Genomic DNA, 20113 nt, shown 5'->3' with positions numbered 1-20113 from the left:
GCAGACAATCAAGTCAGGGCCGCTCACAAGATCCTAGGGTACGATCCCATCCAGAAATCGTTCCTCGCTCCGAAGCACGTGATCAGAGCTAACAACCCTCGGCTGCAACAAATCACCGTAGCAGAACACGGGTTTATGCTTCTCGAAGGATCTCCCGTCCTGGAAGGCATCCCGTTGGCAGGCCCTTCTTCATCCCACCAAGCAGCGGAGGCCGAGGGTGATTTGGGTCCGTTCAAGGAAGAATTTGGTGTATTCGACCAAGTCAGTCTATCCGAGGATCCATCAAGTGATTTGGGCAACCCTGACTTGACTGAAGCGGATCTTCTGTCAGTAGGGACATCTTTTCAAGCTGAAATGGGCTTTAAGAGAAAACCCCCGACCAGCCTATTCGACCTGATTGAAGGCCAGCCGGGGAAGGATGCACCAGGGAAGTCACAATCCAAACTTCCTCCTCCTCCACCCCAGCCTTAGCCTGCCCAGACCAGGTCGTCTTCCGCCCAACTACAACCATCATCTCCACGATCCAGACTTCCTCCTCCCCCCCAATCGACCATGCCTCCTTGGCCCAAGCCCACCGATCCAAAAAGGAAGAGGGCTGCTAAAGGCAAGGACCCTATGGATGGGGGAAAATCTCACTCCTCTCAGGAGGAAGATGAAGCCCCACGGGCTCCAAAGCAATTAAAGATTGGGCATCAAGGCCAAGGAAAAGAGGTCGATGCTCAATCCGAGCCCCAGGCCTGGCTTCCTGCCCCAATGCTCCACAAGGAGCCATTGATGGACAACGCCTCCCTAAGGGACTTCCGAGGCAGTGAAGGCACTTATGTGGCCGACGCGTTAGAAAGGTCCCTGCTGCTCCCCATTGATATGGCCGAGTTGGGGAATCTGAGGAGGCAGGAGGTCTTCCTCAGCATCAAGAGGTATTTGGGCATGGTAAGGCTTCTAACACTAGTGACTCCGTTGATTTTTGTTCCTTGATTTCCAACTCACTGGGTCCTTGTTTCAATTGGCAGGCTGTCCAGGCCACTTATAGGCTAGAGAAGGATGCTAAGGAGCAGAGCAGGTCCCTGGAGCTCGAGCGTGACAAGCGCTTGGATGCTGCACGGACCCTCAAAAACTCCGAGGCTGATCTCTCGAAGGCCAGGGAGGAGCTGAAGGAGATGACCAGGGCCAAGGACAGCGCCGAATCAGGCCTTGCCAGCGCCCAGAGACAGGCCGAAAGCCAGACAAAGCGCCTACTTGAGACTAAAGATCAGCTGAAGATTGCTAAGGAGCAAATCGTTGATCTAAAGAAGAAGCTGGCCGAGGCGAAAGGAGCCAAAAATGTTGCGGAGTGGGCCAAGGACGAAGCTTTGAGGGCTAAGACAAAGGCGAAATTCGCCAGGATGGAGGCTGAGAGCTCCAAGGAGAAAGACAAGGAGGAGGCTTATGACTTGGGAGTGGCTGAGACCCAGGCCACTCTCAAGGCTTAAGTCCCTGGAGTATGCAAGCTCTACTACTCCCAAGTTTGGAATAAAGCTCTCAAACAAGCCGGAGTTGAGGCTTTATACGATCTGTGGAAGGTGGAGAGTGTATACTACCCTCCGGCCATCCATGAGACCGCCTTTATCAACTCCGAGGCTAAAAATGCTCTAGAGGAGGCTAAAACTACTCGGCCTGAGGCTGCTCAAGCCATAACCACTCCTAATGAGCCAACCGAGGAGGGTGAGCTTCTTGGGGCGGCAGAAACACATGGAAGTTTGAATCCTGAAGCGCCCCAGGAGGCTACCGAGTCTACAACCGGTGCTTAGGCCTCTCATACCGAGGAGCCAGCTCTCTTGGTTCAGCCTCTTCAGACCGTTCCCCCAGGTGATGTCTCCAAGGGTCCTGAGGTCACTCCTGCTTAGCTCCCCAAGGAAGGGGTCAAGATAAAGTTGAAGAAGTAGGCGACCCGACTATCTTTTGTATTAGTTCTAATTTAGTTTTTTAGTTAGTTTTTTTTTTTTTAAGGACATTGGAATCATTGTAATTAAATTTTTAGACTAAATGTATGAAATTCCTTTCTTCCTTTTCTCTTCTTTTTTTTTTTTTTACATTATGTGTTTATTGTCATTACTGCTATTGTTATTACTATGAACCTTGTGCCTCATGAATTGGTTATCTTAATAGGTAAGAATGGCTATGTACTCGTCATATTTGAAATTAAAACTTTGGTAAGAATGGCTATGTACGCATCATATTTGAAATTAAAACTTTGGTAAGAATGGCTATGTACGCATCATATTTGAAATTTAAACTTTAAATTCTAACTCACCGACATTAAGGGGACGCTTAATTTGCATCTACCCTCAGTTTTAGAGGGCAGGAGCCAAGTATATGATCCGAGGTACCAAGTGTGTACTTAGGCCATATTCGCAACTTTTATGAATCTTGAGGCAGCTAGTTTCCCCATAGGTCTGAGTCCGAGGACCATGCGAGGCCTTGGTTTCATCTAGTACCTAGATTTTTCTTGGAGTAGCTAGTTTCCTCATAGGTTTGAGTCCAAGGACCATGCAAAACCTTGGTTCTATCTAGTACTTAGATTTTTCTTAAAGTAACTAGTTTCCCCATAGGTTTGAGTCCGAGGACCATGCAAGAACTTGGTTCTGTCTAGTACTTAGATTTTTCTTGAAGTAGCTAGTTTCCCCATAGGTTTGAGTCTGAGAACCATGCAAGACCTTGGTTCTATCTAGTACTTAAATTTTTCTTGAAGTAGCTAGTTTCCTCATAAGTTTGAGTCCGAGGACCATGCAAGACCTTGGTTCTGTCTAGTACTATGACGATTGCCAAAATCCAAGACATATAATCATGATAGACTTAAAATTTGAACTAAAGAAATGCTTTTATTAATAATAATACCTTCTCAGATTATTTACATTCCATGAACGAGGTACAGGTTTTTCATCTAAGTCTTCTAAGTAATATGCTCCTATTCCTGCTACCGAAGTAATTCGGTATGGTCCTTCCCAATTGGGTCCAAGCTTTCCCCAGGATGGGTTCTTGGTAGCACCCACAACTTTCGTCAACACTATGTCCCCTAGTGCTAGTGGTCTAAGCTTCACATTAGCATCATACCCCTGCTTGAGCTTCTGGTGGTAATAGGCCAACTAGATCATTGCCTTTTCTCTTCGTTCGTCAATCAGATCTAGGTTCTTCCCCAGTAGTTCATCATTACTGTCCAGGGTGAAGGAGTTCGTCCTCAGTATTGGGAAGTTTACCTCTAGAAGGATAACAGCCTCAGCCCCATAGGACATGGCAAAAGGCGTCTCCCCTGTTGACCGCCGTGGTGTAGTCCGATAAGTCCATAAGACATGCGATAACTCTTCTACCCATCTTCCCTTGGCGTCATCTAGTCTCTTTTTAAGCCTACTGACTATGACCTTGTTGACAGCCTCGGCCTGCCCATTTCCTTGAGGATAAGCTGAGGTTGAGTACCTGTTAGTGATCCCCAGCTCGCAGCAGTATCTTCTGAAGGTCTTGCTGTCAAATTGGAGTCCATTATCTGAAATGAGAGTGCGAGGGACCCCGAATCATGTAACAATGTTTCTCTAGATGAATTTCTTAGCATCCACATCTCTAATGTTTGCTAATGGCTCAGCTTCGACTCATTTGGTGAAGTAATCTGTGCCAACCAGTAGATATCTCTTATTTCCTGCTGCCTTTAGGAAAGGACCTACAATATCCAGGCCCCACTCGGCAAACAACCATGGACTGGACAAAGGGTTGCAGACCCCTCCTGGTTGATGAATATTTGGGGCAAACCTTTGGCACTGGTCACACTTCTTAACATATTCCAGGGCTTCCTTCTGCATCCCCGGCCACCAATATCCTTGGGTAATGGCTCGGTGCAACAGAGATCTTCCTCTTGTGTGACTCCCACAAATCACTTCGTGCAGCTTTTCAAGCAGTAACTCCGACGCTTCTGGGTGAATACACAGTAAATACGGCCCAGAATAGGAGCGCTTATACAATTTGTGATCCTCGGACAACCAGAACCAAAGGGCTTTCCTCCGTATTTTTTCAGCTTCTGATTTCTACTCGGGCAGGACATCATCTTTGAGGAACCTTACTATAGGGTCCATCCAACTAGGACCCACTCTAACCTCATGGATACGAGTCATGCCCTTTGCTACTTCATTTGCTCTATCTAGATGCTCGACAAGAATAATTCGAGGCAGACCCTCTGCCGAGGAGGTAGCAAGCATGGCCAATGAATCTGCATGAGTGTTTCCACTTCTGGAGACATGTGACAGGCTGAAAAGATCGAAGTCTGACTGCAAACGTTTGACCTAGCTTAAGTACACTCGCATCCTTGCGTCTCTGGCTTCCAGTTCTCCCTTTACCTGGCCCACTACCAACCTCGAGTCCGAGAACATCTCTACTGCTTTTCCTCCCATTTTCTACACCATGGCCATTCCTTGTAACAAGGCCTCATACTCGGCTTCGTTATTCGTGGCCAAGAACCCAAGTCTCAGGGATTTCTCTATGATAGTCTTCTCAGGAGATATTAGGACTAACCCCACTCCGGACCTCCTTTGATTTGCTGCACCATCGACGTACACCTTCCAACATGGGGGCCCTGGCGTAGAGATTACCCCAACCGATTTCCCATCCACGTTGCGCTCCTCTGCTACTGTTTCCACTGGTGGTTCAGCAAATTCGGCCACCAAGTCAGCTAAGACTTGGCCCTTTATGGCGGTCCGAGGCATGTACTTGATGTCAAAAGCTCCCAGGATTATGCTCCATATGGCAATCCTTCCAGTGTAATCAGCAATTTGAAGTACGGACTTCAAGGGTAGTTGGGTTAGAATAACCACTGTGTGGGCTTGGAAATAATGGGGAAGTTTTCGCATAGCATGGACCACAGCCAGTATGGCCTTCTCCAGGGGTAAGTATCTGATGGGTTTGGCCTTGATGACCCCCGGAATGATGTAGAAGGTGCTTCAGCTTTCCTTCTCGGACTAGCTGGTCCAGGTAGTTCTAGAGGTTCCTACAGTTCTCCGTGGTGTGTCCATGGTCTTAGTGGTATTGGCAATAAAAGTTTTGATTACGCCTCGTGGACTCTCCCGCCATTTTATTCGGCCACTTGAAGTAGGGCTCGTTCTTGATTTTCTCCAACACCCGATGTACTGGTTCTCGGAATACAGTATTGACAGTCTGTGTGTTGGCTACTCCGGATTGCCCTACGAAATCTCTCCTCGGGCGATTGCTGTTATATTGGTCCGACTTGAAATCCCTCCTCTCTTGAGGGATAACCTTCTTTTTTCCTCTACCTTGCAACTGGTCTTCCTCCACTCATTTATACTTATCGATCTGATCCATCAGTTGGCGCATACTGGTGGCGAGCATGCCAGTCAAAAACTTCCTCAAGCCGTGGTCAGTTGGGAGACTATTTTTGAAGGTGATAATGGCGACATTGTCAAAATTGTCGTCCATTTCATTGTACGTCTCCCAATATCTATCCAAGTAGGCCTTTAGAGTTTCTCCATCATGCATGGATAACGACAACAAAGCACTCAAAGGTTGAGGAGCTCTGCTGTTTATAACGAAGCGGGAGCCAAAAGCTTGGGTTAGTGGCCTATACGAATCTATGGAATTCGTCTTTAAGCCATTAAACCACCTCATCGCCACTGGTCCCAAGATAGACGGGAAAACCTTGCATATCAGCGTCTCGTTTTTAGAATGGACAGCCATCCTTTAGTTGAACTGGCTCACATGCTCCACGGGATCTGTTTTACCATTGTAAATGGCGAAGGTTGGCTGCTGGAACCGTCGAGGAAGTGTAGCCCCTTCTATATAGTGCATGAAAGGCGACTTGGAGAGTTGATCCAATGCCCTACTCATGGCATCGTTTCCTAAGCCCCTAGGAGATGGGCTTTTGCGCTTACGCCTCTAGTAGTGTTCTTCTTCGTGAGAAAAGGTCTCACTTGGGGGAGTCCACGATCTTTGTCTACAGTTATCGTCACTTTCATCATCGGAGGGTATGTCAGGCCTAGAACAAGATCGCCTTCATTGTGCATGGCGCAGCTTTCTTTTCAAATCGTCTATCTCTCGCTGCATGGCCTGCTTATCGTTCTGTTTCTGAGATACATGACTCCTAACTTATTCTGGTTGTACGGCTCGGTTGTTATTTTGTCTCTAGAGCACGTGACTACCCACACGAGAATAGCTTTTGCTGGTTTGAGTGGTGTTTACACTTCCCTCTCGAAACCTTCCATTTTCTTCATTTCGATCACGATCAGGGTTAGGAAAGTTACCCTGTTGTTGGGATCTAGCCGGTTCGTGCTGATGTGAGCCTGCTTGATGAAGGCTTAATCCTACCATGCTTAATTGTTGCCCTTACTAATACACAAGTACTTCCCACAGACAGCGCCAATTGTAGGGACTGGATTCGAGCACTTCTTCTATTGGATGAGTGGACTCAAGCCCAACTAGCCCAATATAATAAATTTATAGAGAATGAGTTTAAGAACTAGGCCTTCGTCAAGATTACAACAACTAGACACGGTTACGTATGGATTGAATAACAAGGATATGGACTAAAGTATGAAATTCTGTCCTCGGGCACTTCGTCCGAGGAACTTAGTGTTCTTCTTCTTTCTTCAGTACTAGGTTACAAAGGTTTTAAAGATCATGTAAATTGCTACCGTTTTCTCCTTTCTTTTTTCTCTACCTGATTTTCGATCCCCCATTCTTGGAGGATCTCTCACATTATATATCTCCTTCCAATCGATCTTGGCCCTCTATCTATTGATCACGCAGGTCCTTACTCGAGTGCTCGGCCCATCAGCCACCTTCCCAAACCCTCTGTGAGTTGCGGCAACCAAGACCGCACTGTTCAGGGGTCATTTCCTATTTAATGCGGCCAGAACGTTAGTTGGGCACATTTAAGGCGGAGGTGACAGTTTCTCCTTAAATTGCTCCTACATCATACCCCCATGAGTGTCCTACTGTACTTGTCCTTTTTCTAGGGGGCGCTCTGGGAGGCTGTCTTTGACAGCGTGCCGTTCTTTCCTTCTTGGATCTGGAATGCTGAGAACAGGACCGTCCTCAGCAACGTTTCTAGGCTATTTGGGCTTTCTTTGTTCGTCCTCGGTCATTTCTTCCTCCTCGATGTGGGCCTTGGGCTTAGTATAAAGTGGGTCGGGGTTATCAAATTCTTTGGCTCCACAATTATTATTATAAAAAAAACCCTATGTTTATCCAAAAACATTAGTATTAATTTTTTTTTTTTTAAACTAAACTAAATATCCAAAAAAAAAATACTAAATAGTTATCAACAAAAAAAACTAAACTAAATAGATATATACATGTTTTTTTTTTTTTTTTTTGATAAGTAGATACATCTTTAACTCCTATTAAAACGTTACCTACAAAATAGGATCACTCTCCTGTTGGTTTTCAAATTGCTTTATAATAAACTAGCCTCTGAGCACGCGCTCACACAAGTGGTCAGAGGCTCTTCTATTTTTGGGGTTAAAAAAAATGAATACGTAGGGTAAGTTTTGTAGATTGGAAGAGTTTTAAAATTAACAATAGAGTAATCCTATTTTGTAGGGAGTTAGTGAATGAGCACGTACTCAGAGACTCTTCTATTTTTGGGGTTAAAAAAAATGAATACGTAGGGTAAGTTTTGTAGATTGGAGGAATTTTAAAACTAATAATAGAGTGATCCTATTTTGTAGGGAGTTAGTGAATAGAAGTAGGAATTTAAATCAACGTAGAAGTATGTGTTTATTAGAAGCAGAAAGACATTTCAACATAGAAGTAAAAATTTATTATTTTTGTCAATTTACTATTTTAACCCCATTTTTAAGTTTTAGGTAGGGGTATTTTGACAGTAAAAAAAGCAATAACTAACTTTCTTTTGCGAACTTACTATTTTAACCCCATTTTTAAGTTGTTGGTTAATTAATTTAGGAGTATTTTTGACAGGAAAAAAAGTAATAACCAACTTTCTAAATCCTCTTAATATATACAGATGTAGTAATCTCAAATTATAATAAATGCTCAAAATTAATCCTTACCCAAAAAATAGAAGAGCCTCTCAAAGGCTATTATGTGTGTGTGAAATCAATGATTAATAAGAAAGTATTCAATTAATTAAATAGTTTGATAAGTTTATTGCTAATTTAAAATATCCGGAAACAATTTTCACGACTCTATAGTTAAATGGGATATTACAATTTACCTTTGCTATGTTTACAAACTTTTATTCACAAAACCTTTCACAAAATCTAATTGCCACTGTTGATTTCTAAAACTGACTACTGATGTGATTCCACAATTATGATGAGAAAATAGCATGTTATCAAGCAAACTCCCAAAATTGTGTAACCACCTAAACGTTATTGTTAATTTATTAATTATTATCAGCCATTAAATATACATGACAAATGAATGGCAATGAAATCATCGCCACGACTGATCATACTATTTTTTTTTCTCCATCATTACATAATGAAGTTGGTAAGTGAGAAGAATTTGTAATGACTTATTATGACTCAAACAACGGCTGCATTTGAGATATTGGAGAAAAATTATCTACTAAGTGCCGGTTTGGTTCAGGGTTTTTGGGCCAAAACCCACGAATGCGATTTCAAATTCAAATTGGGATTTTTTTAAGTTTTTTAGCGTTTGGTAAGATTTTCATATCATGATTTTTGAAATCACAATCAACCTAAAAGTGCATTTTGGCATTGCACTTTTTGAGATGGAATATGAAAACGCATGCTTGCTTACAATATTACCTTTGCTAATTCTGCCTATAATCCCTAAATTACTCTTAGCTTTATTTTGAATTCTCAAATTCACCCGGTCAAACAAGAAACACAGTGAGCAAAGGATCTCACCATGCAAAAGAATCTCCTCGCTCGTGTGAAGTGGGGAGTTGAAAGTGGCAACATAGTAAAGGAAATTGTTGGAGATGGAAGGTGGGATTGGAGTTGTAAAGGCTAGGGCTTGATTTGTGGGTTTGGTTGAAGATGGCATGGTGGAGTCTACGAGTGTGAGTAGGGCTGTACACGGTTCTAGTCAGATTGGGTTTGGGGTTGACCTACACTCGACCCAATTGAATCGGGTGAACAGAAATTGGACTTGCAGCCGACCAAATGTTTGGTTCAGATCCATCGACACAAGTCATTGGTTGAGCGGGTTGGACCCGTCAGTTGATATCAAGTCTGAAGCACAACAAAGAAATCGAAACCCAACAAACAAAGAAATCAAAATCCAAACCAAAACCCCAAATCAATGAGACAAATGAAACCCAAAAAGAACTTAAAATCCAAACCAAAATCCAGATCTGTAAGACGAAACCAAAAGAAAAATCAAAATGCAAACCAAAAACCCAGATTTATGAGACTAAAATGAAACAAAAAAATGAGGCTAAAACTAAACCAAAAACCTAGAAGAATAAAACGAAAAGAATAGAGAGGACTAAACCAACACCACCACTCCCTCCCTACCACCATAAGATCAATAAAAAAAATTTGGTTAAAAAAGCAAACTTTTTTTACTGACCCACTATAGATTGCACAGGATCAGAGTTTTAAGAAGAGATTTGAAGTAGATCGGAGGCTTGTGAAGTTTGAGAATCAAGTCAATCAACCCAGGACGTTGTCAATCCGGCCAACTAGGCGACGTCAACAGTATGGAGGCTAGGGTTAGGAGTGGCAATAGTGCCCAACTTGGTGACAACGGTAGCTAGGGTTAGGGATTTGAGAGAGATCAAAGAAAGTGAGATTAAAGTAAGTAAGAGAGAGAGGGAGAGAAAATTTTCTAAAACTTAAGAAAACAGGGTTTTTTGCTTTTTAATAATATGGGTGGTCGGGTCGGTTCATACGAGTTAGAAATCAATGGACCCGAAATCGACCCAAAAAACCGATTTTTTTAATTAACAAACCCGCACCTGACTCGTATGTAAATTCAGATCTGACCCTGGGTCTTCGGGTCAGATCAGATCAAACAAGTGGGTCGAGTCTGATGGGTTAATGGACAACCCTAAGTGTGAGAGTGAAAGCTTGGTGGTTCTGTTATTCATTTTGTGGGGTAGAAAGAGAGGGAGGGGGAGAGAAGTTGTGTGTGGAACAAAATAACAAAAAGTCAAGGAAGACGACAATGAAGAAAAGAAGGGCTAGACGTGTGGATGAGAAAAAATAGAAGGAATAAAAGAAGTAAAAAAAAAAATGGAAGGAATAAAAGAAGAAAAAAAAAGAGGTTTTGGTTTGAGTATGTGACACTGAGTGCTTTGGAAAATTGTGGTAATCTTAGCATTAATGAGTCTAATAATTGCAAAATTTAAAAGATAATTATTTATAAAATTTATTTTGTTGAGATATATTCGACCAAGTTTTAACTTTTTAAGATAATAATTGCCGAAAATTCTTATAGTTATAAACTATTTTACATTTTTTTTTAATGTTTTAAGTGATTATTGTTAAGTGAAAATATATGTCAGTGGTGAGGCAAAATAAAAACCGGTAAAAATTAGTTACATCAACAATTTGTAAAAATATTGAAAAATAATTTATGACCGTAGTATTAGAGAATCCAATAATTGTATATTCCATTAAAAAAAATTTAAAAGAGTCATTTATTATAAACATGTAGTCATAATAATAAAAATTATTATTATCTATACTATTATTTAAAGGGCGTCTCCATTTGAAATCCTCAATTTTGATACCCAAAATATCCTCAAGTTTACCAGTTTTTGAAGCTTAAATGATAGGGTTAGACATGTTAAAAATAAAAAATAAATAAATAAAAACACATTCAGATTTTTGCTAAAAAAAAAAAAAAAACCCCACGTTCAAATTTATCCAAAAATCAAATTTATAACAAAATTTTCAAATAACTACTCTGCTAAAAAAAAACTAAAAGTTAAAAACAAATCCAAAAAATTTCAAATACCACATCCAAACCCAACCCATGTTCAAATTCTTAAAATAATATAAAAATAATAATTAAAAAAACAAAAAAAAAAAAAAAAAAAACTATGTTATCTTTGACAAGAGTTTTGGATAACTACTACTAAAATAACTGAATGAAGTTTCGGATAACTACTCTACTAAAAAAACTGAAGTTAAAGCCTCCCATGAAGGTGGATAGAGCCTCCTATGAAGGAGATGAAGCTTCACAAGCTGTAAGTCATAGCACAAGAATCCTCTGTATGATTTTTGACTTGAATGGATATACTTTTTGCTGCATTAATCACATGTAGGCCTTAATAAGTGTTTCTTCAATGGGAGAGCGTTAATCAGTGCTCTTTGTTATTAGTAGTTTAGAACCAGTGCCAATTGGATGTAATTTTAGATGTTAAAATCTGTAGTGAAATTTTTTTTTTTTTTTAACAAAATGAAATAAATGGTGTTGAAACCATCTTTACAAATCTATTAAGTTTTCGTATATATTAAATTTTTATTAAAAAATTTACCATGATGTGTTGTAACTTTCATTTATATTTTTTTGATATTCCCAATTAGTTTATATAGAGATGTTTAATTAGAAGGGGACTGCTTTTCAATATAATGTGTGTATAAAACCAATCTTATTTAAGGAAAAGATGCAAGAATAGGGGCTTCGTAGACATTGGCTTCAGAAATAATTTGGTATGGATTGTGTGGGACTAGGTGGGGATTTGACAATGATTCAAGTGTGTTGGAGTCAACTCAATGGACTTCTCCGCATCCTATGTGGTTTAAGATCATCGTAGATCCTCCTGTAGAGTTGTTCTGCAGTTCAAAGCATTGTGGAATGTGGACACTTCATTATAAGCTACATATTATTTGCTCAATTTGCTATTGGTGTTGGCATCTTTGAAACAAATGTTGTATATATAGGTATACATAGATAGGTTGTAATAGTGATATAAGGTTAGAAAGTATTCATTTGTTAAATGAATAAAGTGAAAATTCAAGCTCTGGAATTTTCTAAGTGAAAATTCGAAATTCAGTATATTCGATCGATTGAAACTTTTGCTCAACCGATCGAAGTGTTGAAGAAAATTATCCTGAAGTCTCTGCCTAGTTCAATCAATACTCGATTTTTGTTTGATCGATCGAAAAGAGTTTTCAATCGATGCTTGATTCCTCTCGATCAATCGAGACTCGTGAAAACTGAATTTCTGCAAAAAATTTTGATAACTGTTTTGAATGTTTGAAAATGTTTCAAGTCTTGTGAACGGTTTTATGAAACATTTTAACTCTCCATATGTACCTTTAGAATGGTTATAACCCTATGGGTATAAATAAAGGTTTATGTTCACTTGAAAAAAAAAAAGTAAGTTTAAAGAAACACAAGACTTCCTATGGTATTCTCTAAAATTGCTATTTGTAGAACCCAATAAGTTGGGAACAAGCTTGTAGAAGCCCTTTAACAACTTGCATATGGGAACAAATATTGTCTAAGGATAATATTCAATTATGCAATTTCTATTTACTTGATGTATTCATTTTGTTCTTTCATTATTACTCATTGATTCGGTGAAATCCCCAACAACAAATGTGTCGCTTGTTGTTCAAGCTTTGAATTTCTATAATCCCAAATTATAGATTCATGTACATTTTGTTTCTTCATTGCTTTCTTCCATCCAAATTAATAGTGTTGCGATAATGTTAGCAAAGTCGGTTGTTTTCATTAATGATGATTGTAATTGGTTGGAAGATTCGTTTGCTTAGTTTATGCAAGTTGTCATTTCTGATGTACCAATGTAATATTCATCCTTAATTAAATAGTTTTTTTTTAAATAGTTGGCAAACACAGTAATTGGATATCTCAATTCAAAAGGGTGTAAAGAGTCCAAAATTTCTTGATGCCATTATCTGTAGTTACACACTTACACTATGTAATGGACAAATTCTGGATTTGGAATTATTCATCATCCCTAATTATTTATGGATTGGAAATTTGGTTAAATTTAAGGATAATTTATGCATCCAAATTTTACTCGGGTCCAATAGTCTAATAAGGGCAAAGCAATCACTTGGTTAAACGAGACCACAAATTCATTTGAATTTTTTTTTTTTTTTTTTTTTTTGAGAGGGATTTCATTTGAAATGTTAATCTGTAGTCATGGACTTTTGTAGAATTAGACCCTTTTATGTGGGTAAGCTTTACATAAGGATTTTACATGTTCAATTGGATGGGAAAATGTTTACGTGTGAGTGTAGGTTCAGGTGTGTTCACTTTTCTATACAAGATTTAATGTGAGTGTAGGTTCAGGTGTGTTCATTTTTCTATACAAGATTTAATCACGCTCAGATCCATCTATTTCAATAATTGGCAAATACATAAATCTCGAATTGCAATAAATAAAAAGCTTTGACATTCAAAACAAAACAAAAAACAAAACCTCTTAACTGAAATTTTTAGAAATTACTAGCCTCTAAGCACGCACATGAGGCTTTTAAATTTGTTATGTAAAGATTAAATTTCTTTCGTAAAGATTAAATTTCTTTCATCATAATTCTAGGTTGCTACATTTTTTAATCACAAAATTTTCTAAGGGTGTGATGAGATTTTTATACGAAAAAATTATTTCACACACATACACACACACACACACATAACACTCATCATACCCCTAAGAATTGTTGTTATTGAAAAATGTAGCAATCCTAAATTATGATGAATGAAAATTGATCTTAAAAAAAATTAAGAGCCTCTAAGCGTGCTCAGAGGCTAGTTCTTATTAAGAACGTAAAATTACAAGTATGAATTCTCTCCAAAATACACACACATGCACCAAAAGTATGAACCGTGAAGAATTCTCTTATATGTTTTTTTTTTTTTTTTTTGGGTAATTTACATCTTAAACCACAATTTTGATAAATGCTTATCAAAAACTTAGTTTTTTCAAAAAGAACTGTTTAACTGCTTTTACCAAACATTTTGCTTTTTTAAAAAGTTCAATTTAAAAAGAATTTTTTAAAACTACCACTTTTCAAAACAAAACAAAAAAACACACACACAATTTCAAAAAGCTGAACCAAATTCATCCTATGTTGATCACTTAGATTGTAACTCCTTTGTGAAATTTTTATTCATTTGTCTTCATTTCTTTTCCATAATTTTTTTTAAGTGTGTATTATGTTTTGTTCTTTTTCTTTTTTCAAAAATAAACATACACACAAATGAGAGAATGAGATTCTAACCCAAACGCATACTATAAACTTCACTAAAAAAACATAGTAACCTTTTAAGTATGTACATATCTATATGACACACTCACACACAAATGAGAGGGGATGTGATTCTAACACAAAAGCACCCCACAAATTTCACTCAAAAGTATGGTAACTTTTTAAATATGTATATATCTATATGACAAAGTTTGGTTACAAAATTAGTTGTAGCAAATGACTAAAACTTCCATTTAACATAGCTATGGAATGTATATGGTTAGTGATTGCATGGCACATCTCAATATAGTCTTATAAAATAAAAATATTGTAACCATATAGATTCACATGACATACTATTTTATTGGAATGGTACAAATAATATGAATTTTTTCACGATAGAAATGAGAACATCACACCGATTTCTTTCTCCTTAATCATTAAAGACAACTGATGGCAAAAGTACTGCCAAATTCAAACACGGCGTCCTGTTAATAACAGATTTCTTTGCCTTCCTAATGAATTCAACCATTACTTTAGCATCACATTTGATGGATTGAAACAAACCTTCTAGTAATTTAATGTGCCCTTGATAAATCTTACCATCCTCCACAAATTCAAACACCGAGGCCATTCCATAGAGTTCAACACTTATTTTGGTTGGAGCGTGAAATGCTAAGAAAAATCCTACCGTTCCTCTACATATAAGCTACACCCATATCCTCAATCTAAATAACAAGCTTGGGATCTACTCAAAAAAGAAAAAAGAAAGTAACAATCATACATGGATCAAGTCAAACTAACTTTCAAAAATGATAACTGAAGACATGCAAAGCCAAAAACAAAGTAGGAAGAATAAAAATGAAACGAATCTACTAAAACCCGGAAGCAAATGAGAAAGATGTGAAGCCTGATTTCAAAGGTCACATTCTTGAATCTGTAAAGTAATATTACTTAGCATTACTTCAAAAACTTCTGAGTTGTAGATATTTTCATAAACACCTTCACTGCATACCCAAAATCAACGTTTTTGGGTATTTTCACAGACTGCCAAGAATGACCACCATGTCAAACTCAACAATTAAAATCAACCAAGTGTTATATTTGTGCAGCCAATGAGCTCTAGCTCAATACCTAATGGATGAGATCGTGGGTTCAATACGTACTAGATGTGTAACTTTATACTGATTAAAAAAGTGTCAAATTTGTCCAACTAATTACACTGAACAAGGATACACAGGTCAATCCATAAGTATTCAGTCATGACATACACAATTGGCAAATCACTATAACGGCTATGGTGGCGACTTACTGAACATTTTCTCCAAAATGGAAAGGTCTCTTGATCCAGATTTACAGACCCCTCAGATTCTTACTTTTAATTATATTCATGTCGTTTTGCAAGAGAGGAAGCCGGGGGTGGGGGGTGGGGAGTAATGTTTTATGCACCAAAAGTCTTTGGATGCTACCTACAGATTTATTTCAGAGTCAGAGAATCTTTCAAACCACTTAATTAAGAGACACATAAAGGAAATTTCTGAATGAAATAATTGCCAGTTCCTTACATGGCTTTATTATTGGCCGTTGAAGATGCACCAAATGGTTTATCTTAACTCCACGGAAAGACAATTCACAAAGTGGGAGCGGTGATGAATGTCGAAGGGAGCGTCTACCAGTCCCATTTCATGACAACGCAAAAGCATTAAACATAAGTATAGCGATTAGCATGATGATGAAAAATGGGAAAATCACAATGAGTCACAATAGAACCATTTCGGTTTCCCCTATAATTAACTCAAACAACGACCCCAGTGCTACAAGCCAATACAAGAATTTTTTTGGACTCTGTATGTTAGTAGAATGCCCAGGCAGCATTGGTGCAAACTTTCTACTGCAAGAAAATTGATATAATCTGCTACTACTATAACCAACACTTGTCCTAGGAAACCTTGTACCATATTAGAAATAATATTGTCATTGTAAAGTTCTCAATATATGGTAATATTGAGTATGTTGCCCACAAATAAAAAGCTTATAGATTTTGGAAAACTATAAATTTCAAGGTGTTTCAAGACACGAACATGGTCAAATAAATTACTAATCCAAAATACAATAAAAATTGTTGCACAGTTAGTAGCACAATTTATACTGTTGAATTATAAATGAACTAGCAAGTAAAACAAAAGGCAGAAATTTCTTGAATGAAGGACAGGCACAAATCCTCTGGCATCACTTTTTCAACAGTATAAATTTCTTGACATAACACTATCCACAAAGATCATTTGCGAGCTTCAGCCTTCTTCTGTTCTTTGGCTGAAATAAATGACATTATTAGTATCAAGATGTTAAATATTTAAAATTAAAAAATAAAAAATAAAAGAGACAAGGCAACCTATAATGATCTAAAAATCATACCAGCTTTTTCTTCTTCTCGCTTTCTAGCAGCTTCTGCCCTTTGTTCACGTATAAGGGATAAACGCTCTGCATGAGCAACCAAAAGAAAACATTAAAAGGCCTGCAATATTTCTTCCCTGCATGAACAGCAGAATGTAAACACACCCTAAAGAATACTTCAATAATCCCTACATTGCTCACTTTCCTTTGATCTTGACCAATAAACCATCAAAATTTAGACAATATCAAACAAGATAAAAACATAACAGAAAGAGGTAATAGAAGTATTTGTAACTACAAAACAAATCTAATTAATTTGTAACTTAATGAAAAAGTTAAGATTGCAGGCAATTTTTATCTGCATACTGAAAATCAGCATCCACAGCCAACATTATATATAAACTCCAAAGCTGGAACAATTGATTAAAAAGTGAAAAAGAGTAGTTTATCATGATCAATAACCTAAATCTTTCCTCGCTTGTTCTGTTTTCCCCTGTTCTTGCAATCTCATATACCGCTCGTGAGCTTTCTGTTTCTCTAACTCCTCTCTGCAAGATAGACAAAATTAGATATATATACTTCACATGAACGTTTTAAACACTAAAATGAAGTATGCACTCCATAGAAGCTAGGTGTTTTTCTACGAAAACCCAAAATTTTATCTTTAGGAAAGATCAAATAATCTTAGAAAACCACAAGTTCTCTTTTTCATAGACAAAAAGAACTCCCACTTAAGAAACAGATCATATATTGTCCCCTTGAAGGAAGAAAGTGACCATTCACAAACCTTTCACGCCTGGAAAGTTCAGTTGTTTTCCCTAACTGCACAAGAAAAAATATCATTACTTTTTTTGGGTTTTATTTTATAACTGATGGTATGTATGAGAAAATTTGGTAGCACTTACATCAACATCTCTTGCTTTCAAGGACTTTGGCTTTACCAAATTAGGATTTTCAATCTCAATAATGCCTTGTGTGCCTTTCCGCTTCTGCAAATATTATATGAGAATAAGTATTAGTTTTCATGCGGACAAACCAACCCATAAGATAAACCAAAACTAAGGAAATAAAGCCTTCAACATAGATAACTGGTAACAGTAACTAACCTCCAGGCTTTCTTCAGATTCTTCTCCAGATTCTTCTTCAGATCCTTCGTCAGACTCTTCCCTAGATTCTTCCTCTTGATGTTCAGCTTCATGCTAATAACATCAAAAAGTTTCACTTGCTTATAATACCATAAATAAAAATTTTACCACATAAAATATGCATATGAACATAAAACAAATTAGGGAAAAACTTTTAATTAATTAATAATGCGCATCACAAAAACACTTCTGTGAGTGCGAGAGTGCACAAGAGAGGGAGAAACCTGTCTAAAAGTGCGAGGACGGGTGGAGGTACCAGCAACTGCAATCATTAAATCACAAACAAAAAATTTTAAAGTCAGTAATGCTAAACTTTGCCACCATTAAATTCATACTCTTTTAACTTCATCTCAAATTGAAGTAGATACCAATATGCAAATGAAAAATCCATTTACCATTCTACTACCAAACCTACAGAAATCCAATTCCAAAATATATTCTTATTTGTTAGATTATGCAAAACTTAATGGGAAAGAAAAGACATTAATCGGTATTGGCAATAAAGCAGGTGTTGACGACATGATAGAAGACATTGGCATGTGGTATGTTCATGTTACATTTTACAATATCCTTATGGCTTATGTTCCCTTCCCAATCTCTCAAAAAAATAAAAATTTATATATATAAAAAATTAAAAAATAGAAGGTCTCTTATAGTTGTTAACTGTTTTTTTTATAATGTAGGGAATCTTTCTAAAGAAGAGCCTTTGGACTCGCCTCTAGCTAGTAAAACCTATGAGCAACCAACGTCACCCACTAGAACCAGTTGCTAAGTAATCCAAGAGAGCATTCAGCGCTGTCTGTTAATCATTTTTATGATTATGTGGATATTCAGATATTCTTTCGCTCGCTGTGATGCCTATGAAAAATTTTTGAAGCCCAAAAAGAATATATGGGAAAAAAAGGAGTATCAAGTGCCAACATCTGTTAGTGAATCAGTTTTTTTCTTTAACATATATTTGACAAATTCAGTTTTATTTTCTTAATTTCGGCATTTTCATAGGACAGATCAAATAAATCATAGTTGTATTTTCCTAATCAAATTCAAAGCTTGTACTCTGAAATTTCAACAATCTAGAGTAACAATATTTCACATAAAAATCATTAGCCCCAACCCAACATTAATTTAAAATTCACATAAACTAATTTTGTTTTAATAAAAGAAATAAAAATAAATAAAACAAATATTAATTCATAGTCTTCAGCTAACCCAAAATCATTTTTTTTTATTCAAGAATATTGTCTGATTAACTAAACAAATAATCATATTAATTCGGTAACAAAAACCTAAGTTCAAAAATTCAAAACCTAAATTTAAAATTAATTGCAGACACAGAAAGATATGATTTGAAAAAAAAAAAAAAAAAAAAAAAAAAAAAACACACAAAATTAATTAAGGAAGAGTGGTAATTACGGATATCCTCGGGAGTGGAGAACTGGCGTTTGCCAGTGGGCTTGTTCTTGTACTTTCCTCGTCCCATTGATTCCGATGATAAATTTAACTAAACCCTAACCTGTCTGTGTTTTTTTCTTTGTTCTTCAGAGCCTGAGAGGTTCGCTTTTGTTTGCTTTTTTTTTCCCACTCTGCTTCCAAAAACCCTAGAGGTGGATGGAGAGAGAGAGAGAGAGAGAGAGAGTGGGGTCTTTGTTTCAGTGGACTTTTATTTATGGGTTTCGGTGTTCACGGGTCGGATCATGTGACGGGTTAGATGGATAGATAGATGAATGAAATTTCTAAGATTTGTTCGATTATGGACTTCTCAGGTCAGCAGGCAGGTTCGGATTGGGTTCGGGCTTCCAGTTTTGGGCCTCTTTACTTTTATGAAGATATTTTCAGGCCATTCTTCTATTACAATATGATTTTTTTTTTTTTTTTTTTAATGATTCCTAGACATGGTGAAATTGTACCTAACATGAATCTGAATGAAAAATACTTAACCCAAGACTGAAATTTTTTATTTAGAATAAAAATGGATTAACCCATTACTTGACTTGGTTTTTCTCTTCTTTTTTTTTTTTTTCTTTTTTTCAATTCAGAGTTGTTTGTTTCAGCTATTGAGCAAATATGGTGTAGAAATAGAGAGAACATAATTTTGCCAAGTCTAAAGGACCGTTTAGTAATGTTGTTCTAATAACGTTATTTGTATTTTTTGGAAATACATGTGAGTGAAAAAGTGTATGAAAATGCGTATAATATTGTTTAAACACTGAAAACTATTATTTAGACAACGGTAACAAGCAGACGCTAATTAACCAAAAACCAACCCACAAAAAGGACAATAACCACTTATAATTATCATTTCATGGAAAAGAAAAAAAGAAAAAGAAAGAAAAAGATAATATAATAACATAGTAAGGTAATCTAAAGTCAAATTTGAGATAAACACTCTAAACTAAAAGACAAAACTCTTGTCTTTAAAAGAAACACTCAAATTAATTG

At 37.2% G+C, this 20113-nt stretch overlaps 1 protein-coding gene across 1 annotated transcript; it reads right to left on the bottom strand.

The window, feature by feature from the left end:
* Window positions 1-16157: 16157 nt before the first annotated feature.
* Window positions 16158-19316, bottom strand: LOC115989012 (28 kDa heat- and acid-stable phosphoprotein-like). Its single transcript, XM_031112655.1, has 8 exons — window positions 19088-19316; window positions 17899-17936; window positions 17636-17728; window positions 17435-17518; window positions 17317-17351; window positions 16992-17077; window positions 16551-16616; window positions 16158-16448 (listed from the first exon to the last, which is right to left on the bottom strand). Exons 1-8 carry the CDS (start codon window positions 19152-19154, stop codon window positions 16414-16416), a joined length of 504 nt encoding a protein of 167 aa, XP_030968515.1. The 5' UTR covers window positions 19155-19316; the 3' UTR covers window positions 16158-16413.
* Between the last annotated feature and the right edge of the window lie 797 nt (window positions 19317-20113).

The sequence above is a fragment of the Quercus lobata genome, chromosome 5 (genome assembly GCF_001633185.2).
Source record: "Quercus lobata isolate SW786 chromosome 5, ValleyOak3.0 Primary Assembly, whole genome shotgun sequence".
Taxonomy (NCBI): Eukaryota; Viridiplantae; Streptophyta; class Magnoliopsida; order Fagales; family Fagaceae; genus Quercus; species Quercus lobata.
Note: the sequence above shows the minus strand (reverse complement) of the source record. Positions and strands in the feature narration are given on the sequence as shown.

What these genes read in the sequence shown, in the direction of transcription:
- LOC115989012 (XM_031112655.1), bottom strand. Translation starts at nt 19,154, where the DNA reads ATGGGACGAGGAAAGTACAAGAACAAGCCCACTGGCAAACGCCAGTTC. An exon ending in GAACTTTCCAGGCGTGAAAG is followed by an intron (nt 17,078 to 17,316) that starts GTTTGTGAATGG and finishes TCTATCTTGCAG; the next exon opens with AGAGGAGTTAGAGAAACAGA. An exon ending in ACAAGCGAGGAAAGATTTAG is followed by an intron (nt 16,617 to 16,991) that starts GTTATTGATCAT and finishes TTGCTCATGCAG; the next exon opens with AGCGTTTATCCCTTATACGT.